A 24,957-nucleotide genomic window follows, 5' to 3' on the forward strand; every position below is an offset into this window, starting at 1 on the left:
TTATATAAGAAACTAATCGCCAGTCTAGGTTTGATGCAGGATACAGGATGCTTGGGGCTGGTGCACTGGGATGACCCAGAGAGACGGTATGGGGAGGGAGTTGGGAGGGGGGTTCATGTCTGGGAACACGTGTACACCCATGGCGGATTCATGTCAATGTATGGCAAAACCAATACAGTATTGTAAAGTAAAATAAAGTAAAAAGAAAAAAAAATGAAGGATCTAAAGACAAAAAAAATAAAAAATAAAAAGTGGATTGATAAATAAGATGTGATTTGTGTGGGTGTGTGTGTGTACTCTCAGGCATGTCTGACTCTGCAGTTCAATGGACTGTAGCCTGCAAGTGTCCTTTGTCTATGGAATCTTACAGGTAAGAATACTAGAGTGGGTTGGCCTTTCCTACTCCAAGGGATCTTTCCAAACCAGGGATTAAACCCATGTCTCTTGCATCTCCTGCAATGCAGATGGATTCTTTGCCACTGAGCCACCAGGAAAGTCATTGATGGAATATTACTCAGTCATATAAGAGAATGAAATAATGCCATTTATTTATGGCATGGATGGACCTAGAGATAAGTGAAGTCAGACAGAGAAAGATAAAAATTATATGATAACATTTATATTTGGAATTCAAAATAAAGTAAAATGAACATGTTAACAAAACAGAAACAGACTCACAGACATAGAAAACAAGAGGGAAGGAAGCAGGGATATTTTAGGAATATGAGATTAAGAGATACACACTACCATATCTACAACACATAAACGACAAGGATTTACTGTATAAGCACAGGGAAATACTGACATAGTCAATATCTTGAAACAACCTATAATGGAAGAGAATCAAAAGGAAGAAGATCTATATATATCCAAATCATTCTGCTGTATACCTGAAATCAACACAATACTGTAAATCAACGATACTTTAAAAAAAAAACTCCAACAAATTTCAAGACCAGAAGACTTCAATACTGAATTCTACCAAACAGAATTAATAGCAATCCTTCTCAAATTATCTCAGAAATTAGTAGGAACTCTTTCAGATTCAATTTATGAGGCCTGTATTACTGTGATAACAAAATTAGACAAGAACATCATAAGAAAAGAAAATCATAGGCCAAAAAATTTCTGATAAACATAGATTCAAGAATCTTCCAACAAAATATGAGAAAACTGAATTCAATCATCATTTTAAAAGGATCATACATCATGATCAAATGGAATTTATTTTGGGAATACAAGGAAGGTCTAACATTTGCCAACCAGTCAGTGCAATACACCACAGTAACAAAATGAAGAATAAAAGTCTTATGATCAGCTCAATAGATGCAGAAAAAGCATCTGACAAAATTCAACATTTATTTATGATAAAACCTCCCAGTAATGTGTGTATACAGAAAGAAGTTTTGAATCATATTAAAATTTTGACTTTGTATATTACATGCATATATATGTTTATATATATGCTTAGAAAGCAATTTTGCTTTGGTTCATTTAAGAAAAACACACATGAGTTTTTGGTGCAGTATTTCCACTGGTTTGCTAAGAATAAAATGTATATGTACGTAAGAGCTATGAAACATGAATTTTATAATTTTTATGGACTCTACATATGAATTAAATGAATATATATATATACACATATATATACACATACCTGCACGCACATACACATATATATTACACAAACACACACACACAACATGGTGTATAGGCTGCATCTGGGCCACAGATCCCGTATGGGGGAACTGACCTGATTTTAAGAAACTGGGACAGAGAGTGCTAACAAAATTCCTGCTTCTGTGAGAATCTGTTCATAAACTGAGGCACATCTGAACCTGCAGGATGTTGACTTCATGAGAGCTTCCTTCATGAAGGCAGGGAAGTCCTCACCATGAAACAAAAATGAGTGGGCTTTAGGCATGTCATTAAGTATTAATTTTGATTATTCATACCCTAAATGTTAATGTACACTTACTATTTAGACTAATTCTGAGAGAGTTTTATGGAGAATGCATGTCTTGAAAACAGCTTTGAAAAAGGCAAGTTTCAACATCTTATGACATAAAATAATAACTGTAATTGGAATTTTTTAAAAATTAAAATATATGTTTCACTTTCCGCTATTTCAATCTTATATCTCCCGGTACAAGCCAATTATGGCTCCAAGGCAGACAAGGAGGGTAACCTGTGCTCTTTAGCTTGATGACAGGCTTTAAAACAACAAACATTATAAAGAAACAAGATGGGTAATTCCTTTGGTTCCTGTGGCAGTCAAGAAAGTACACTGTTCAGAATCCTCTGAGTGAGAACCAGGTGCAAAGGGTACAGTCAGTTGATGGCCTCTAGCTAACGCCCGGTCCCAGGGCAATTTGATCACTGAGTATAGCAGGGAAACTCAGAACTGGTTATTCCTTCCTGAAAGATAACTCCCCACTGGGTCGCCTACAACTTCCTCATAGGTATATCACATTCAGAGATTCTTCCTGCCAAATATTCCTTCCTTCCTCCATCTCTTCCCATAAGTGGCAGACCTGTGTCATACTCTTAAAACATTTACCTGGCTTCTTCTCCTTTCTCTCACTTTTATTTTTCAAAAGCATTGCCTTCAAAGATTCCCTTGCAATTCTAATTCCATCCTGGTGTCTGTTTCCCAGAGGACCTTAACTGACTCGGCTCCTACTGAAGTGCTAGGTGGGAAGGGACATCTGTAGGACATCCTACACTTCTTCCATAGTGTAGGAGAGCTTCTTCCATGCACTACAGTGGCCTAGCATCAGGCACTGATGAGAAGAAGGAGGATGTTATGCAGGGCAAATAACAAAACTCATCCATCCTGGTCTAGAGGAGTGCGGACGGGAGTGAGAGTTTGAAAAGGCTAGATGTGAATAACGTGTGTGAACCTATCGGGAAAGGCACTCTACCAAGGGACATAAGACCTCCTGCGTGTTCCTGCTGAGTGTGGCAAGAATTCAAAGCCTTGACTTTTCTTACCTAGATCATTTCTCAGGGTTGGATTGGCAGCAAGCAGCCATAGGGAGGATGCAACGTATCACTGCAGAACAAAGACAACACTTAATATAAAAAGCAACAAATTTTCCCAAATCAGTCATTTCAGCAGTGAATCAAACCCAGAGTGGATTCAGTATTTACCTGAAGGCCACTGTGTCACCTCCATGGAACTTGGGGGACAAGAGAAAACAGTGCTGACACCATACTCATGCTACTCTCTGTTATGAGCAGTAAGTCCTTTGTCCCTTATCTAGGGATCTTGTGTCTTGTGATAGTATCTATGAAACAATAAAACAGTACCTCAATAACTTGTAAGTGAGGAAAAATGTCAGGCCTTGACACGTTTTCCCTTTCAGTTCCTTTAAAATGCCAGAGCATACAAAAGTGGATAACAAGAAGAGGTCACTGTGGGTAAAATAACCCACATCCCACCTGGAAGAGTTAGGGGATGCTACAATATAAATGGTCCTATACTAACCTGGGGCTAAGTCTCACCAAGAAACCTGGTGACGCAGTGAGAGATTAGGTAAACAAAGCCTAGACATCAGCTCACAAACTACGCAGGAGTCTCCACTGAACACATGGAGTTGAATAAAACTACCAAAAGAGGAAAGAAGTGAAAGAGAGTCAAGAGTGGCATCCAGCTAACCTCCTAGAAAAGGTACAGTGGTACTAGAGGTGGACGATGTGGGCTAAGCATTTTTTGAGGGGCAGAACCAGATTTCAGTGTAACTCAGCTCCAGGGGTTTGGGAGGTGAGGTTGAATCATCAAGGTTTTGGAAAAAAAAATGAGTTATTTTAATAGCATAATAATTCTACTGAAGACTAGGAGCCCAAGGACATTCTTAGGCACAGCTTGGATATGAAGACATGTACATTCACAGTGACACAAAATCACATGTCTTCCTTCCCACATAGCCTTGCACCACTTCTGCCTGAGAGACCTTGAGTGGGAGATAGCCCCCTGAGAGACTGAGAATTAGTGTCCAAGAAGGACTGTGGCTTATCTATAGGTCTGTCACTGTCATTTCATCAGACCAAAGGATAATAAAAAGTGCTCAAGTGTGTCTTTATCTATTTCTTTTCTGATACCTGGATTCTCAGAGCTTGTGAAAAGCACATGGGTTTGATAAAGACAATAAAGAAACCAGTGTTTTCTGCATATCCAAGTTGTAACTGGAGTACGGATCTATTTTATAAAGTACCAAGAGTTGAGTGTAGCAAGGTAAAAATATTGGCTTCATATATTTGGTAAGTTTTCTCAATTGTTATATAGCATAAAACTCACAGGACAATGCAGTTGCCTTGGATGTCAGGCTAAGGAGTTGTGGCTTCATTCTGTACAAAGAATAGAGTCCTTGGAGGGATTTTTAGGAGGATAATAAGCTTCCCTGGTAGCTCAGCTAGTAAAGAATCCACCTGCAATGCAGGTGACCTCAGTTCAACTCCTGGGTTGGGAACATCCCCTGGAGAAGGAATAGGCTACCCACTCTAGTATTCTTAGGCTTCCCTGGTGGCTCAGAACCCCTGGTAAAGAATCTGCCTGCAATGCAGAAGACCTCGGTTCGATTCCTGGGTTGGGAAGATCTCCCTGGGTTGGGAGAAGGGAATGAATGGCTACCCATTACAGTATTATGGCCTGGAGAATGTCATGGGCAGAGGAGCCTGGCAGGCTACAGTCCATGGGGTAGCAAAGAGTTGGACATGACTGAGTGACTTTCACTTCACTTCACTTCAGTAAAAGATTTAGTGAGGCTGTTTGGAAATGTTCCTTCAAGTATAAAACGTATCAATAAACCTATCTATATAGGACTGAAAAGAGAATGACAAGGGAAGGAGATTGATAATAACATCTGAATTGGGGGCAGTCCCTTGGTGCAAAGATAATTTTTAACATAATGCAGAGTTAGCTTTGCACTGTACCAAATACAATATCAACCACATGCCTCAAACAAAGTGGATGATGGACAGATCAACGCAGCACATAAAATAGTGATCTCCTCAGGAAAGTGCCTCAGTCTTTCATTTATGAATCCTCTGAAAACATCCTGTAGTTTTTTGTTTTTCTGTATCATAAAATAAATACAGTTTTAAGATCTGTTTAGAAATGCTCTGACTGCTAGTCTACATATAGATGTGACAAACCAGAATAAATAAATTCACAGTGTTTTAATGTGTGCACTCACTAAGCAGAATTAATTAGTTGCAGAAATGAGACATTCTCACATTTAAAAATAAATTCCAAGCTAATTTTCAGTTTGTTACCAAGAATATATCTGCAATATCACTCCTGATAGAGTAAAAGTGTTACAATAAATGCTCATTTATGGACAAATTTTAGGAACTAGTTTATATATGACATATTATTCTATACATTATAATGAGCTGATTAATAACAAACATGACAACCGAATATACGTTGAAAATTTTAGAAGGTGGCTTTTCAATAGGATATGCTAGTATTAAGATTATTTTGCATACAATTACATCTTTGAGGAGTTGAATGACTTTTTATGATGATGTAACATAGAAAGCTCTGCCCAAAGGTATAAGTTGCATTTTTTGGCATACTAGTTTGGTTACTCAAAAAATGTACCATCCCTAAGGAAATACTGTTGAAAACAATTGTTGAATTATTTTGAAAGTCACAAGAATCTTTTAAATCAATATGTCCCTGAAAGACTTCACTTGAGTTACTAACTAGCCTGAACTCTGCTTTCTGAGATTTAAGGCCACATGAAGCAGAAAAGAGGAGGAAGAACCACTGGTTTTTGAAAGCTCAGGAACTGTGCACAACCATGGACAATAAACTTGAAGGGGACTGTAGAAAGCGTTAATGTTTATACCTTTTCCTGGATCAGGAACAAAACAAATATAGGGAGAATTGTATAGAAAGTCATCTTCTCTCCTATTTTCATCTTTCTCACTCATTAGGGTGCACATTTCTCCTTTGTTACTCTAATTTTTCAATCAAGGCCTGAACTTTTCCTTAGAGCGTTCCATTCTAAAAGGCCAAATAGCGTGTTCCTTTTCTCCCTTCACTTCCTGCTACCACCCCACTCCATCAAAAATGTCATTTTAATATTTCGGACGACTCTAGGTGGCTGACTGACCTACCTGATATCGCTGATGTTAATTCTACTTGGTCTACTCAGTTCTACAAGAGTTACTGGCATTTGTAATGAAGGTGGCTTGATAAATCATTCTTTATTTGACAGCATTTTTAAGACTTTAAGGACTTTCGTATATATGGAATGTTGTACATTTGGGGACAGGAATATACCATTAAGTCTGGTAGGTTAACCTGATTCAGTCAAACTAAAGATTTTATAGCTGACTGACTTTATCAAAAGGTGCAAAGACCATGAAAAGGTGCTCAACATCACTAATTTATTAGAGAAATGCAAATCAAAACCACAGTGAAGCACCACCTCACACAAGTCAGAATCGTTTATCAACAAAAAGCCTGCAAATAACAAATGTCAGAGAAATTGTGGAGAAAAGGGATACTGCAATGCTGTTGGGAATGTGAACTGGTACAGTCACTATGGAAAACAGTATGGAGGTACCTTTAAAAACTAGAAATAGAGCTACCACATTATCCAGCAATTCCACTCCTGGGCATGTATATGGAAAAAATGAAAACACTAATTTGCAAAGATACATGCACCCCAATGTTCATAGCAGTACTATTTATAATAGCCAAGACATACATGTAAGCAACCCAAGGACCCATCAACAGACGACTGGATTAAGATTTGGCACTTTTACAACAGAATGTTACTCAGTCATAAATAAACGAAATACTGCTATTTGCAGCAATGTGGTTGGGCCTACAGAACATTATGCTTGGTGAAATAAGTCAGACAGAGAATGACAATACTGTGATATCACATATGTGGATTCTAAATAAATGTATATGCAAAGCAGAAACAGTCTCACAGACATGGAAAACAAACTTGCAGTTACCAAAGGGAGGGGAAGAGCGGGGAGGAACAAATTAGAGGTATGTGTTTAACAGGTACAAACTACTGTATACAAAATAGAGGGACTTCCCTGGTGGTCTAGTGGTTAAGAATTTGCTTTCCAGTGCACGGGATGTGTGTTTCATCCCTAGTCAGGGGGCTAAGATCGTACATGAAGTGGGGCAACTAAGCCCAATTGACACAACTACTAAGCCCACATGTGCTGCAAGGAAAAGAGTCAGCAAGACACAACGAAGATCTTGCATAATGTAAGTGAGATCCCGCTTGATGTGAGGAAGACCCCGTGTGACGCAAGGAAGACCCCGTGTGACGCAAGGAAGACCTCGCATGATGCAAAGAAGATCTGTGATGCAGGGAAGATCTCGTGTGTGGCAACGAAGAGCCTCTGTGCTGTAAGGAAGACCCCACGAGCTGCAGCTGAGGCCTAACATGGCCAAAAGAATAAACACTTCTTAAAAAATCCCCCAAACAAAATACAAATGCAATAAAATTTTACTGTAAACCGCAGGGAATTATGCCCACTATCTTGTAGCAACCCATAATAGAATATAATTTGCAAAAATATTTAATTACTACTCTGTACACCTGAAACTAACACAACATTGTAAATCAACTACTTTGCTAAAGCTATAAAATTTCTGAATGAAAATAGTTGAAAAAAATCTTAGCGACCTTGTGCTTGGCAAAAATTTCCTAAGTTTAATGCAAAAAACTTGGAATGTCAATAAACTGAACTTAATAAAAACCATCTGCTGCAGAGAAGACAATGAATGAAAATGCCCCCAAACTGAGAGAAATATGTACAAAATTTATACCTGACAAAGATCTTATATCTAAAAAATATAAAGAACTTACAACTTAAAAATGAGAAGTCAAATAACTCAATAAAAATGGGCAAATTATTTGAATAGTCATGTCCTCAAAGAAGATATAGGAATAAAATATAAGGACATTAAAAGGTGCTTCAACATCATTAGTCACTGAGGAAACACAATAAAAACCACAGTGAGATACAATTGCATACTTGTTAGAGTGACTACAATTCAGAAGACTGATAATTTCAAGTGTTGCTTTCCAAAATAATTGTAACTCTCAGATACTTCTTATATTCTGAATATAAAATTGTAAAATTATTTTGGAAAGTAATTTGGTGGTTTCCTTAAAAGCTAAACATATACCAACTACCTTATATAGAATTTCCACACCTAGGTACCAAGAGAAATAAAAGCTTATGTCCATACAAAGAGTTGTACATGAATGTTCAAAAGACTTTTATTTGTAAGAGACAAAAACTGAAACAACCAAAATGTCCATCAAATTTTTGTATAACCATTATAGTGAAATATTACTCAGTAATAAAGAAAAGCAGATTACTGATACACTTACCAAACTGGAAGAATCTAAAAATATGCTAAGTAAAAGAAGCAAGATAAATAGAGGACATACTATATGTTTCCATTTATATACAGTTCTGGAAAGTGCAAATTCTTCTACCACATTAGAAAACAGAGGAGTGAGTGGTTGCCTTGGCAAGGATCAAGAAAAGGAGAGAATTAAATTAAAAAGGAGCATCAGGAAACATGGGGTGGAATGGATATATTCATTATTTTGATGGTGGTGGTTTCACAGATGTATACTTGTATAGAAGGTCACCAAACTATACATTTTAAATATGTATAGCTTATTTTACAAAACTATATATCAATAAAGCTCAGAAAATAAAAAAGTTTAAAGAGAAAGGAGTTTGGCCTTATACTAAAGAATCTGAGTTTTCTACAGAAGACAGACTACAGAGAACTATGCAGTTACATAGTTGTATTGCCTAAGTTATGTTGCCTGTGGGGGATTAGGAAAGTGAGTGTGCAGAAAGCATTCCAGGAAATTTTAGAAGAGGTAAGACCCCAGGTAATAGTTAGGTGAACTAGGGTAAATAGAAACAAATACAGCAAGTAGATAAAGAGAATAGGAGGGCATGGAGACTGGACAAAGTTAACTCAAAAAAGCATGCAGAGTCAAGTTAAGGGATTGGAGCTTTATATCAGCAACACGGAAGTCAGTGAAGTAGAAGTGGGACAGGATCTAATTCGTGCTTTAGAAAGATGACTTTGGCTGCTGGGTAAAGAATGCACGAGAAGGTGGCAGCAAGCAGGGAGACCAGAGGTAGGATGATGATAAAAATTCAGGAGGAAAAAAAATGGAGGCTTGAACTAAAAGGTAATAAACAGGGGAAGAGTTATTTATATAATCACTATAGAAAGAAGCCCTCACACATCATCAGGGGGCCCCAGAGTTCCACTTCTTTGGCTTTCATGTGAATATTGTTTAATTTATTTTCTTGTTTGTAAGATCTATAGATGACTTCTGCTTCCTCATCTGTCATTAAAGACACCTGGTTCAAAGAGGTTTTATTTTTCACTGTTAAATGAGATTATGCTTGGAAAATATTTATCACTTAACAATTTATGAATATAAAATGTTTGTTATTATTATTTTCCCTAAAATTCTACCTTCACTTGACTTTTCCATAAACCTTTTAGGAAATATAATTGTCAGTTTATCATTCTCACTGCACTGGTAGAATATTATATACAGCCAGGAGAAGGGGACGACAGAGGATGAGATGGCTGGATGGCATCACTGACTTGATGGACGTGAGTCTGAGTGAACTCCGGAAGATGGTGATGGACAAGGAGGCCTGGCGTGCTGCAATTCATGGGGTCACAAAGTGTCAGACACGACTGAGCGACTGAACTGAACTCATTCAGTGTCATCTATCAACTGATATATCTATCAATATTGATAATATATCAATAATTATCAATTATATCAAGTATCAATTGGTACTAATAGAAAAAAACCAATTTTTTCTAAAATTCAAGGTTGAGGTTATTATCTGTGTACTTCATATTAGTGTTTTCTAGGAAAAGCTATGTCTTTGATTTTGGTATTAAAAAAAAAAAGAATCCAGAGAATGGGATAGAGCGCATACATGGTAAGATGGAGATTCAGAGGACAAAGCCAAGAGCCACAGAAGAATATTCCCAGGCCTTGAAACCTAATAGAGGTTTCCCAGCTGAACATACAAACTGCTCTGGACTGGTGACTCCATTTTTGTCTGCCATTTTCTCCTTGTTTATTCCAGAATATCTGTAGAGCATTACCCTATGCCTGACCCATCATTATATGCTGGAAGCATAAGATTTGTTCCTTTAGTTTCACAGGACCACAGATGGATAGGAATTGCATCCCAAAGGGTAAATGATGATACGCTAAGAGCCTTACTAATACCTGATTTAGAAGCAGGTGAGAAGACTGAGGACTTCTGAGCTGAAGCTATAACAGGATAAGGCATTAGAAGACCTTGAGATGGGGTAAATGTATATTGCATTTGAGAAGAATATGAATCTTTGGAAGCAAGAGCGCTTACATGGTCCTTGAAATAAACCCACACCCTAATCCTCAGAATCTGAAAATATGTTGTTACATGGCAAAAAGAACATTAGCAATATAACTAAAATTACAAACTTTAGCTGGATGGGCACAATCTAATCACGCAAACCCTTAAAACAGATATTCCTCTAACTGGAGGCAGAAAAATGCAGCATAAAAGAAAGACAGAGAGGGTCTGATTCTGACAAGGACTCAGTAGCCCACTGCTGTTAACATGGGGCAGGGCAGGGCAGTCCTGGAACCACAAGGAACAGAATTCTCCTATTTGCCTGAATGAACTTGAAAGTGGATTCTTCCCCAGAGCCCAGGCAGCTGATACACTGGTTTTGAACTTTTTAGATCCTAAGCAGAGAATCCAGCTGAAATACTTTGTGCCTGGACTTCTGATTTATGGAAATCACATGATAAATTTGAATTATTTTAAGCTGCTTTAAAAAAAAAAACATGTAAAATTAAGAAACTCTTTAACCATTCTTTCAAAATAGGTTAAATTTATCAAACACTCTCTAAGGGATCATCTTGTTTGTCACTAGCTTTTTGCTTTTTTACTTGAATATTGAACTTATAATTTTGTCTTCTCCTTTCCCCAAAACCTATTTTATGGCACAAAGAATGCCCTAACCAGATCGCTATAAGCCAACAGTTCCAGTTGCTTTTCACTTAGCTTCAGATATTTTGAAATGTCTTGGAATATTGGTTCACAGGCTCCTTTTGCATGTTTCTATTTCTTTCTTTTTTTTGTTAAATTACTATTTTCTTTCTTTTTATGTACCAGCTATCATTGCTACATCATTGTAGCTCCTCTGAATCAAAGTGTGGCCTTTTTAATGTCATCCTGACCAGAAGTCCCAAGATTCATATTTAGAAGTACTTTTCACAACATTCCAAACGCTTGAAAAAAAAATGTTAAAGTTACACTCTTGTTGAGGGTCTTAGTACACAGAGTAAAATGAAGATTTAGACTATTTCCCATGAAATAGTCTCAGAACATACTCTCAGAACAAATGCAGTTCAATTTTATTCATTTACATAACTTAATGGCATTCTTAAGCAACTATCCACTGCCTTGCAGACATTTTTTGAATAAAAAGATGGGTGCATACTTTTGTTTCCTTTGAATAACAAGTGCGAGATTTCTAACCCTCACAATTGTTTCCCTGCTTTCCCTCAACTAACGACTGAATATGTAGCTAAAAATCCTTTTCAATGGGTTCATCAAATACTTCATTAAAAGTAGGTCCTGTATTATATATACATGCAAGTGTGAAACATGTATAAACAGCTACCATTAATGGTAAGAGAGTGCTCTTACCACAAAGTTGCCAGAAACAGTGTTCTAGATTGGTGCCAAATTCTTCCTCTAATACAGTGGAAATAACTACTTACTGATACAAAAAATTTGGCCTTGAGAACAAAAGTCCCAAAAGGAGGAGTCATTTAACATTAAATGTCATTAAATGACCTCCCCAAGTAAGTAAGAAAGTAAGTAAGTGTTAGTCGTTCAGTCATGCCTGACTCTTTGCAACCGCATGGACTGAAGCCCACCAGGCTCCTGTGTCCATGAGATTTTCCAGGCAAGGATACTGGAATGGGTTGCCATTTCCTTTTCCAGGGGATCTTCCCAACCCAGGGATCGAACCCAGGTCTCCTGTACTGCAGGCAGATTCTTTACTGACTGAGCTACAAGGGAAGCCCAAGTTCTTATGAAAATTAGCAGTTCAGTTCAGTCACTCAGTCACGTACAACTCTTTGTGACCCCAGGGACTGCAGCATGCCAGGCTTCCCTGTCCATCACCAACTCCCAGAGCTAGGGAAGACAGCAATTTAGATACAAGTTGAGGCTTGCAAAAATCATAAACATCCAACCAGTTATCATCTTAAAAGCATTCATTTTCCAAATCTCTTACCTGGATGATGCAGCTTAGAAAGGAATTTCTGGCTACTGGTCCTAGAAACACGGCGTGGAATGCGCAAATCCAACTGCTGCAAGGCAATGAGATGAGCACTCTCCTTCTTAGAAAGTTGACTTATACATTTGAAATGAAAGTGAACTCAATTCTAGTCTAATTTCTTAAAAATGAATGCTCGTCCAGTATTGCATGTTTACATTCAGGCTTGACATTATTATGAAACTTGGGTTCAACAGAAAAAAACTTAGAAAACACTCAGACAACACGCAAGGGTTTCACAAATATTTATTTCTTTATCTTCTAAGTTGAACTAAATAGAAATTATACATAATGGTACAAATTATGCAGTGGACATTGGCAGATCCACGTGACAGTCAAAAAGACCCGTTGTCAATGGTCTTTGCAGCTTGCCACCATGCGATAATAAGTCTCATAGCTTATCATCAGTGAAAAGAAACAATATGGCACATGCCGTTATGGATGCAGGCAAGCAAATGAAAGGAAGTCATGTAGACAAAAATACCCCAGTACAGTCCTCCAGCTTATAACTAAGCCATTTAAACACAAACAGAACACACTCAGTTTATAATGAAAGCCAAAAGATAACGCTATCTTCCCAAGAAGAATAAACGTACCAGCTTAAATAACATACTACAATCAAAAGTGTTCATTGGAAATCAATTATTTATATCTGATTCAAATGCAACAGTTGTTGGCCTGAAAAATGAGCACTGTTTATGAAGAAGTAATTCAACGTGATTCTCTGCGGTAAGAAAAAGAACATCAACTCCTTACTGTCATTATGACTGTGGCACTTTTTCCTGGGATCTCAAATACCTATTCAAGGCTAGGTAATATTTTTAATATTTTAATGTATCTGTCAAGCTGAAGACAATGCATTTTAAGGACAACAGCTGCTGTGTTTGATTCAAGCTTAACACAAGCACTCAAAATGATTTACTGTATTTTACAAATTTTACAAATGTTCATAATCACTATGAGGATTTACAAAACCCTATACCCTATAGTAAATATTAAACACTCGATAAAAATCTCCTAAGTATTTAACTAACTTTAGGAAGGAAAAAAGACATATATATATACACATATATATGTATATAGAATTGCCACTTACTTAGCAGGCAAAGACTTTCTGTTCCCTTTTTTTTTAGAGCTCGTATTAGTGTTTGCTTCTATTTTTAATCTCTGTTTCTCCAAGCTGATAAATTTGCACTGAAATATTCAGTAATAAACACAAAAGAAAACATTAACAATATAAAAGGCTAGATGTGTAAGAGACCTCACAAATCATAAAGTAAATTCCATTCAAGTTATAGTCCTTCTAGCTAACAAATCTCCATCTTTAGCTTAACAGGTGACACAGGACTGAAAACTGAGGTGCACATGATCTCATGCCAAAGCCCGTTCTATTCACAGGTCGTCTCCCTTCCCAGAGAATATAGCGGAGGACATCTGGAGAAGCGGGAGACTGACTTGCGTGGAGATGGCCCTTAGGATTCTCACCTGGGTGTTCCCGGGGGGCATGATGTCTGGGGAAAACGTGCTGGGGCCAAGGTGGGTGACTAGGTATGTGTCCTTCCTGAGTTCAAGAAAAGGGGCATAAAGAGGACCAATTCACTTGTGATTTTCCAAGTTTGCACATTTCTCAAAGGAGATTCTACATTTGATTTCTACTGGCAAACAGAACAAAAGGCTGAATATGTTTTGTGATATGTTTCAGATTCTCAAGAAGGACAGGACAGCATAGCTTGTTGGTTTGTCTCTTGAAAAGGCAGTATCTTAAAAGTGTGTGTGTGTGTGTGTGTGTGTGTGTGTGTGTGTGACAGTATACCTACACTCATGTATGGGGGAGAATACAGGAGGGAAAAAAGGGTGGGAGAGAGACAGAAAGTAAGAAGATGAAAAAACAAGTATATATGAAATTCAGTCCTCTCCCTAAATTGTGAACTTGGGTCCTCAAAATTTTCTTATCAGGCTTCTACGAGTTAGCATTTTAAAAAGGTTTTTTTTTTTTTTGTCTTATTAAAATAATCATCTCATTTTAGTTGAAACAGCTTGTAGAATCATTTAATTTTTAAGATTTACATAACATAAAATTTATTTTCCTCAGTTTTATTTCTTCAGCTACAAAATATTTTAGTTTACAATTAACATCATTGCTCTCATTAACTGCTTTTGGGTGTGTTATTGAGATGAAACTGATAGCCACTTATACTCTAGCTGCCTTAATTAAAAAAAAATGTGAATACAGGAGAAAATCCTACTTTTCCTTCTCTTGTGTTAATAGAACAATATTTTCAATGGTGCTTTGCCTTATCTGTTCACTTTGAGTACTGCAGACACAAAATTTGCTAAGGACCCTCTGATCTGGGGTTATGGTTCTCTTTCTCCACACTGGGTAAGCCTTCATTGAAACACATACAGCTTACCGTTAACACAGAAATAGACAGTAATGACCTCCAGTGGATTTTTAGGTAAATAACAACTGTGCATTTCAGAGAATGTTAATTTCTAATATATTTGTTTCCTTTAGGACTTTTGGAGCTTGGCAACTTATTTAATGAACTTCCCAAACTTTCTTAAATTCATTAATTCTCGAATGAAATTGCAAACCTTCACATTATCAACTATAGCCTATAAGCTAATTTTCAAAACTGACAATAATGTCATTCAAACTTAAATTTAAATAAATATTCCTAATTATTTATGTGTAATTCACTTGCATTTAGTTTTAGTTAAATGAAAACTCTCGGAATTTCATACTTTAGAAAATTAACAGCTAAATAAAATAAGATAAAAATCTTTAGGAAATAATCATTTTCAAATATAAAAACCTCTGATAATATAAGAAACAAGTAAACATGCTCTAAACATCTTGGTAGTTAATTGAACCTCATGAAACAACTTTCCTATTTAATATAAAATTAAAAGGAAATATTGATATCTGAGTGCAGAATATTTTACTTTTTAAAAAAAAACATGTTTCTGGAATAGCTTTTAGATTTCTGGGAAGATCATTTTTTTAAATAATCTTTACAATTTAAGTTTTCATAGGGCTTCAGTGCTTTAGTACCTTCATTTTTGGTTTGTGAGGTAATGAATTATTCATAAACATTATCTTATAAGAATCACATTTTTACTTGTTAGTTTTTTTTTTCTGAAAATGACCTAAATGTGTTTATTGAAAAACTCGTTCTAAATCTTTACTGGACCATCCATAGAATTAAAAAAAGATGTGAGAATATACCTTTTCTACCACAAGAGGGCAGCAAAAATGTTTTCTGTCACCATCTGTCGACATTCTTTGCTGTCTTTGAGATGTTACGTTAACTTTCTTCTTTCTACCCTGAAGTGAAATTCAAAGAACGTGTTTTCATTCTGAAACAGAACTATTGTGAATGTGGTTTATTATTGAATGTTTAGGAAGGACACAAGCCTCAAAGTGACCACAATTTTTCTTTCATAGTTTACAATAATTACAGCAGACCTGCTTCATAAAACTCATGGCTTAGACAACACTACTACATTAACTCTTAAAAGAGTACAGATTGTTCACATGAGAATGTTAAAGTATGTGATAATCTATATATTTTACATTGTGGTGGAAAGGCAAAATTCATAAAGATTAAAACATTTATTTTTGCCATGATTATGAAAATATCTAGTTTTTCAGCAATATTGCATTAATTTTAAGAGTAAAATAATAACTGCCATGGAAGAGCAGCCAGCTACTCAAAGCTACAATTATGGTCATCTTTTGATGAACAGAATGTGAAATCATTGAGCAATCCATGGTTTTCAAAAAAAATTAGTTAATTTTATGTGAGGTTAACCAGTCAAATGAGTATATAGAACAATTTATATCACCTCTATAGTCCTTTCTATATTACAGAAAAATCTTTTTAAGCAATGCAAAGAAAGTATATGGTTTCTCTCTTTTTTTGTTAGTTTCTAAATATAAATTTTTCAGAAGCCAGTAGAAGGTTTCACCCCATCAGGAGTCCAGCGCGTGCCTCGGCAGGCGATAGTGCTCAGTTTTGGGACGGAGCTTCTTTTCCTGTGGGTTGGCATACTTCCACTTGGACGGGGACATTTTAAGCTTTTTTCTCTTCTTATCTGTGCACCATACCTTCTCACAGTATTCTTCCACTCTCTGGAAGTTGCTATAACCAATCAGCTGCAAGAATTCCTTGTACCATGGTTTTGTCCCACGTGGGATGATGCTCTGGGCAGGACAAGGCATCTTATGAAGTCTATCGTCTTCAAAGTCTTTGTTAAACATCTCCTCCACTCTCTCCTCTTCCACTACCTCCAGGGTGATTTTACGGATGGTGTGAACAAAACTATGCTCTACGGTCTGGCAAAAATAGGTCCCAGCATCCATTCTGCGTACTCTTAGGAAGAGTAAACCGAGGTCCATCTTAACCACTCTATCATCTGTCTTCACCTGTACAAGAACAAGAAAATCAAAGGCACTGAAGTATTATCCAGGAAATAGAATGCCAGCTTACACCTTTCCACTATCTAGAAATTTTTTTTTCATTTTTGCAATCATATGATGAAATTCTCTAAGTCATAGGTACACAATTATATATTATACATATATTATATAATGAATATATTAACTATATATTATATGCACACTGGGTCACTTCAATCATGTCTGACTTCTTTGAGACCCTATGGAATGTTGCTCACCAGACTCCTCTGTCAATGGGATTCCCCAGGCAAGAATACTGGAGTGGGTTGCCATACTCCTCCAGGGGATCTTCCCAACCCAGGGATCAAATCTGCCTCTCTTTTGTCTCTTGCATTGGCAGGTGGGTTCTTTACCACTAGCACCATCTGGGAAGCCCATAATATACTATATAAATGTATATAACTTATGTTAATATTGTATTTACATATTCATATTTTAATACATACATATTTATTTTATATTTATATTGTTATGCTATATATAATATAAATATACAGGAGAAAGAGGCTAAATAATTACATTAGGCGTGTGTGCATGTGTGAACATGTGTGTCTGTGCACACATGTGTTTGTCCTAAACTTATTTATATTGAGATCACTTCATGTCAAAGACTTAGAGGTAATTTTACGTCAATATCGTTAAGAGCAAACAGAGAGGGCTTTTTACCCAAAGATTTCCATTACCCATTAGAAAAAACATCCAGTTCAGTATAGCAGTCAAGCTTTGAGTGTAATGAAGACCTGTCAAATATAATTTTTCAATGGCAAAATAAATGCAATTTCTCACATTATTAGCTCAGAGGTTCTTATGTTTCCCAGATCACAATGATCAATCTATGAGGCCCTGTGTTGGGAGAGCTGTGATATCCACACTCTCTCTCCCTATCAAAAAGAATCCATCCATTCATTAATTCAGTGAGCACTTCCTACAATTCTACCAGGCTGTCCATTTAACAGACTAAAAAATAAACAACAAAAGTCCAGATTCTGCTCTGAAGAACCTCACAGGTCTAGTAAATATTAAGTCTGCATATACCTTCAGCACTCAACTATTTTCTTTTCATGTTTGTGACATAATAAATTACATTATTTAGTGGTAAAAAAATATAGACATTATTTCTATTGGAAAATAGTTATAATTCAGGGTAAGAAGAGCACAGTAAGGCTTTCAGTAAATGGCTAATGTTTTACCACTAATAGCCATACTAGTGAGTGAATGATTTGACTTTAGACAAAGCTAGATTCAAACACTGGCACCACTGTCTACTAACTGTGTGGTCTAGGGGCACTGATGTGTATTTTCTGTGTTCATTTTCTCTGTAAAGGAAGTAATAATTCTAATGAACTTGAAGGATTGCTGTGAAGTTTAAATAACACAGGTGAGAATACTGTGTACAGAGGTATGAATACTTACCTTTACCTTTCCTATAAACAGACATACTTTATTGTGGGTTTCACTCCAGATGACCACAATTAAAGAGCATATCTCAATAAATGAGTCACACAAATTTTTGGTTTCCCAATGCATATACAATTTATGTTTCTACTATACTATCGTCTATTAAGTGTGCAATAGTGTTATGTCTAAAAAATAATGGATATACTGTAATTAAAAGCACTGTTAAAAAAGTCAACTGTCATCTGAGTCTTCAAAGAACTATTAATCTTTTTGCAATAGCAACATCAAATATCACTGATCACAGATCATAATGTTAGCTAGTTAGAATAGGAAAAAGGAGTCCAGAATGGCAGTGGCTAAAAGACAAGGAAGGGAAAAGCCCACAAAAACAGAACAAAGGAAAGTCTATAGACAGGAGTGAGGATCTCAGGTAAAACAGACAGCACTCCTGGCTAGCCCAGTTTACATAGGGCAGGCCCAGCGGGAGGAGAAAAAACATAAAAAGAGGAGCCAAAGGGCTGGGGCTCTCTTTCCCTTTCACTCATTCCCCCCCCCCTCCTCTCCGCGTCTTTTGGGTCGGCATGCCCTCATGCCTTGAGAATGTATTTTCCTTAGTTTTCTAAATAAAACCGAGCTGTAACACAGAGCTGTAACATTGATCTGTCCGAGAGCTGTGACACAGTCTGTCCAAGGGCTTTAACACTGGTCCATCACTTCAAATTTTTGTTGTGACAAGGCGGAATCGAGGAAATTACACACTGCCTCAACAATAACAAATACAGTAACAATGAAAAGTTGGAAATATGGTGAGAATTATCAAAAGGTGACACAAAGTGAGCAAAGGCTGTTGGAAAAATGGTGCCAACAGACTTGCTCCTCACGGGACTGCCACAAACCTTCAAACGGTAAGCAACACAATATCTACATAATACTAACAAAGCAAAGTCCAGTGAAATGGACGCCTGTCCATTCCTTTAGCTGAAAACAAACTAGTATGTGTTTTCACATGGCCTAAGATCCTATTACGATGGGAGAAAAGTGATTTGCAATACACTGGCTGACTTCCCCTTTGAGAACAGACAAACAAAACACATTAACCTTTGCCAATACAAGAGGGGTATGCAAAGCCCCCCTACCACTTTGGCAGGAAAGGCCATTACCACAAGCACAGTCTTTGTCCCAGTGTTAGATCAGGGCAAGACCTGCCAGGCTCAGCCCTCTCGAGGATTAATCAGTTCGGGCACAGCTGAGTGGCAGGGGTAATCCTCATGTGTGATTACTCCTGTGTGGCCGTTTATATAATCTGTGAATAATGTAACAAATGGTATTAGTTGTATAGTAAGAGACTATAGGGCTTCCCTGGTGGCTCAGTGGTGAAGAACCTGCCTACCAATGCAGGAGTCACAGGTTCAATCCCTGGGTCAGGAAGATCCCCTGGAGAAGGAGATCTTCTTGCCTGGGAGAATCCCATGGACAGAGGAGCCTGGCGGGCTACAGTTCATGGGGTCACAAAGAATCACACATGACTTAGCAAGTAAACAACAACAAAAGAGACTGCAAGCCAAATAGGATTGGCTATTAAGTGATAAATTACAAGGCTCCCAGCCGTTATTCTTTTCAGCCACGTAAGGTCCATTATTCAGCAGCTTCACAGTGACACAGGTGATAAAAGGGGCTCCTGGAATCCTTCACAGGGGCTTCCTTGACATGTCAGGACCATGTCATGGTGGACAGAACATGATAGCCATTAACTCAGGAAGTTCTCCAGTGATGAGCCAGGAAGAGCCCTCAAACCAAACCATTTTCACTATATAGAAACTTTTTGTTTTCCTTGAGAACGTATCTTTTTCATCTGCCACAGAAAATAACTCAAAGGACTCTGTGCCACTCTGCTCATCTTCCCCAGTCCTCTTGGCAGTCTTCTTGACCACTATCTTTTTGCACAAATTCATGACCTATGGAACCTAGGTATGACCACACCATGTCTCTGACAATAAAAACTGTCTCTGAAACACATCCTCCACTGCTTTTAACTTAGTGGCTTCCTTGGACACAGATGGACTTGACTCCTTAAATGTCTTTTGTCCTGTGTGGTACATGCCATTATACCGGTTCTCTCCTTGGTCTTTCTGTTGATTTTTCTTTCTTTCAGAGGCATAAGCCTCTGTCCTTCCTTTATCTCACATTTTATTTGCATCTGTTGATAATTCTTCTATTTTCTCATTTTGATCAACTTCCCTAAGATGGTACATCTTACACATAAACAGTCCATTATTTTGTGTTTCTTATTAATTATAAAAGACTGACCAGGACTAAGTATATGACAAGTCACTAACTATAGTTCAGTGTCTTTCCACACAAACTGCACTCCCTCCCATTTAATAAATTCTCTCTTTCTGACCATATCATTATTATTTTTGAACCTACCCTCAACTGCTGATCATTTGTATTTCACTATCATTGTTCTATCTGTATATCAAATACATCAAAGTCTCACCAACATTTCTTCAGTGCTGACCAGCATAAACATCCCTTCCATTTCACAATTTTTGCTACATGTTAGACTCTCCTGTTTCATGACTTTTTTTTTTTCTTTTGACCTTATCTCATGGCAGTCACCTCCTGCCAAATCCTTCTTTCTGTTCCCACTTTCATGCCCAACTTGATTCTGTTTCAGGTCCTGAAAGGACTCCCATACAACTGGCTCCTTCTCATCCCAAAGAATGAACTAAATGTCACCTCTTCAGAGCTCTTTTTAACACCTCAAAGTAAAAGTATCCTTTCTCCCTTAATATCATCATTTCACCTATTACCATTTATACATCTGAGCCTGCAACATAACCTGCAAATACATAATAGTCCCATAATTAGTTTTCTTTTGACTGGTATCTTTCCCCTTTATTTGAACATATGGGTGGATGGTGGTTTAGTTACTAAGTTGTGTCCAAATCTTGAAACCCCATGGACTATAGCCCACCAGGCTCCTCTGTCCATGAGTACCATTTAACTCTTCAAAGTCCATTCCCTTTTGTAACATTACTGACTTAGAACTTATTCAGACTTTATCATGTGTCTGGCAGCTCATATGGTAAAGAATCTGCCTGCAATGAAGGAGACCTGGGTTCAATCCTGGGTTGGGAAGATCCCCTGGAGAAGGGAATGGCAACCCACTTCAATACTCTTGCCTGGAGAATTCCATGGACCGAGAAGTCTGGTGGGCTACTATATTCCATGGGGCCATGAAGAGCTGGAAACGACTGAGCAGCTAAACACATTGAGCAGGTAAGAAATGCTCAGTTAACTAGATGTCACCTTTCTAGTTCTTTATAGGAAAACAGTTTCATGTGATGTTTCTCACTAGCGTTGGCAGAAGAGGTACATTTCAGGAGATGAATGAATTTTCTAGAAGGATTTCTCAATGTATTTATTTTTATGATAATCAATATAAATTAATAAACTATATGGAATCATGTGGAAGATCAACCTCCTGGTGAATGTTTGTGTTTATCATTGATTCTGAGCCATTTTCAGTGCTTGAACAGTTTCCAGCTGCTGAGAACAAAGCTGGATTTAATATGTTAAAGATACATTCCAGCCAAATGAAAACCAAACAAAACCCCATGTACTAATGCACATAAAAAATTTTGAACTCACTTGAGAAAAGTGTGGGGGGACTGAGCAATCATAAGGCACAAGGTGTTATGGATAGATGTTTTACACACACATATGGGTAGCCCGTATCCCATAAACTATTCATGGAGATACCTTATTTCAGCGGAAAAAAAAAATCATTACATCAACTAAACATTTAAATGATGCCTACATTTGTTTGTATTCCATTTGTAAATTTATCTTCAGTCTATATTTGAATGAAAGCTATGAGCTTAAAGAATGCATTTCCTATTTCAGTCTTGTGAATATTTAATAAACATTATAAGTCATGGTAGCAGCCCAAGAAAATGTTGTACTGTTAAGGGCAGGTGGTGGTGGGGGTCAACCTATACAATACTAGAAACGAATCTTCCACGCCTCACAACTCCTGCTGTTCTTGGCCTGTGCACTGCCTATTTACTTCCCACTTCTAGGTCTTATTCTGGTCTTAGTGTTTCTTTCTTTCCATTAGTTGAACTCCTTTCTGTTGTTCACTCATCCATTAAAAAAATTTCTCTCTAGGCTTTAGCTTTCCCTTCTTAAATGAATATTCTCTACACAGCCCATGTAGAGCTGTCTCTTTGTAACTCAATAAGATTCACATTTGTAGCATACAAGCTGGTATTTTTATTCTTCTTCAAATTATTTTTCCATACAATTTTTATCTCTTTAAACATATTTTAAATTTCAAAAGGGCAAAGGCCTATATCTTAATCATTCCAAACATTTTTGAGTGCTCAGAACATGTGAAAAATGAGAACATACTAATTAGTTCATAGTGTACAAACGTACAAGGCAATAGGGGTTACCAGTAAAGATAAATCCAAAAGTTATTCACTTTTTTAGGTAAGTCCAATAAGGATTTGGATAGAGAGAAAGCAAGCATGATTTCAGGAACAGTTAGCAACTAATGAAGAAAGCTATGCTCCACAGACACAATAGGAAAAACAGTTCCAAGATACAGTTTTTTCCTGAAAAGAATCAGCATATAAACATTATCACAAATATGATCCTTTGTCCCCTGCCCACCACACTTCTTATGAGAACGAATAATACGTGAGAAAACATGAAAGTCATCTAGTTTAGTTTCTGGCATATAGCAAGCAGTCTATGAAAGTGTTTTAAAATAAAACAAAACAGCAAAAATATAAATAAATACAAATATTTCATTACTGAATAAGAAGTATTTTCATGTTTTTTCTTCCAATTCTGATATAAAAATCAAATGTTTCTTTCATAGTCAGAAACCCAAGTTTGAAAAACAGTTCATTATGTATCTATAAAGTCCAGACTGGCTCAAAAATACAGAAGCACAACAATTACAATGGGAAAGTCCTACACCATTTATTTGCATGTGATAGATGGTGCCTATCTCACAATTGTGGTCTCCACTCCTGGTTAAGTGAATCATAAATTCAGGAATAAAAGATGTTTGAACTCGAGTCTGGACAACTGTACACTATGTAGGTTAAATTGCTCTGAAAGTTAAATATATCTTCCATGGCCTACAAATATTTAAAAATTAAAAAAAAAAGTCTTAGAAATTTGTATTTGAAGTCTTTCCACGATTTAATCTTTTCACTTTTGTTAACATGGGTACCTTCAATAATCATATCTTGATTACAGAATTGTTTTCATTCAGCTGTGCTGTCTGCAGACCGGATTTTCTTGGTCAAGAACATGGTACATAATACATCATTTTATCAAATATTCTTATAGAAAATCTATAAAAACACAACATTTCTTACTAAAAGTGGTTTTAATATTGTTAGCTATAAAGATTGATTCAATATGTTTCATAATGTTGAATAAAAGAAGTAATTGAACAAAGAACCTGCACATCTGGTAGCTGGTCAGGAAGAGGCAGTGCTTTCCATGTGTATCAACCATATGGTTCCATACTTTTTATAGGAAATGGGTAGACAAAGGCCTTGAAATGGCTTAGCTCAGAATATATTTAACAATGAAATCAGTTTTAGTCGAGTGATAAAGACCAACAGTTTATACATTTAGTTTATCTGGCCTGCCTTCAATACAAAAAAAGATTTGTTTGACTTACAGAAAATATATGATATGCAATAATATAAACAAAAAATTTTCCTTTTATTAAAAACACTTTCCAGTGTGAACTTGTTATATGATAGAGATGATTCCCCAATAGAGATAGGATGAATTACTTAGTAACTCATTTCGAGAAACCTATTACTCTGTACAAAGAACAAATAAAGTTGTATTTATATTTTAGATTAATTAAAGACCCAAATGCAGAAAACTTGCATCTAATACAAAAAGATGCTGAGAAGAAAGTTATTATAAATAAGAACGGCATTCTGTGAAAAAATGTTGTATTCAAGATATCAGCTATATCAAAGAAGCTTGAATATTTATATTCAATAATGAAATAATATAAACAGAAGATGCAAAGAACTCTTGAAAGTCAACAAAGGGAAGTAAAAAGTGGAATGGAAAAAGTCTATGAATAAGTAATTCAGAAAAAGAGAAACTCAAGTATTTCATAAGTATGCAATGTCAATGTTCAACCTTACTAGTAATTTTAGAAATGCAAATTTAAACAAAATACTACATTGTACCCAGAAGAAAGGCAAAAATTAGGAAATACCAAATATAGGTGAGGATATGGGCAAATGGGAACCCACCTGAACTGTTTTGAGAGTGTAGATGGCGTGCTAACTCTGGAAATCACGCTGAAAATAGTTACCAAAATGAAGGATGTTGACAGATACTAATTTAAAAATTTGCACTCAGATTTATAAGGAGTTACCTGGAGAGATGACCATTAAAGATGTGGTGCTGGGAACTAATGACACTTGGTCTACTTGTAGGGAATGCAGCAATTAGGAGCAATGAATGCACGCTGCGGCATGGGCAGTTGTCAGAAACAATGAAACAGAACGTACATAGAACAGTGATAAACCATACATAGTGCTGAGTATAAAAATCAGAAGCAGAATAAGAGCTATAACAAAATATATTTATTTTCACAGCTCATGTATACTAAAAATGTTATATACCTGTTCAATATACAAAG

The 24,957-nt window shown here is 36.6% G+C and overlaps 1 protein-coding gene across 1 annotated transcript in view; it reads right to left on the reverse strand.

Moving 5' to 3' along the window:
- SEMA3E (semaphorin 3E) overlaps positions 12,627–24,957 on the reverse strand; it is a 275,433-nt gene continuing 263,102 nt past the window's right edge. Inside the window, exon 17 of the mRNA XM_005679077.3 lies at positions 12,627–16,826. Within this exon, the coding sequence (XP_005679134.1) occupies positions 16,374–16,826 (453 nt within the window). The 3' untranslated portion in view covers positions 12,627–16,373. The remainder of the gene's footprint in view (positions 16,827–24,957) is intronic.

This window comes from Capra hircus, chromosome 4 (assembly GCF_001704415.2).
Source record: "Capra hircus breed San Clemente chromosome 4, ASM170441v1, whole genome shotgun sequence".
Lineage (NCBI taxonomy): Eukaryota > Metazoa > Chordata > Mammalia > Artiodactyla > Bovidae > Capra > Capra hircus.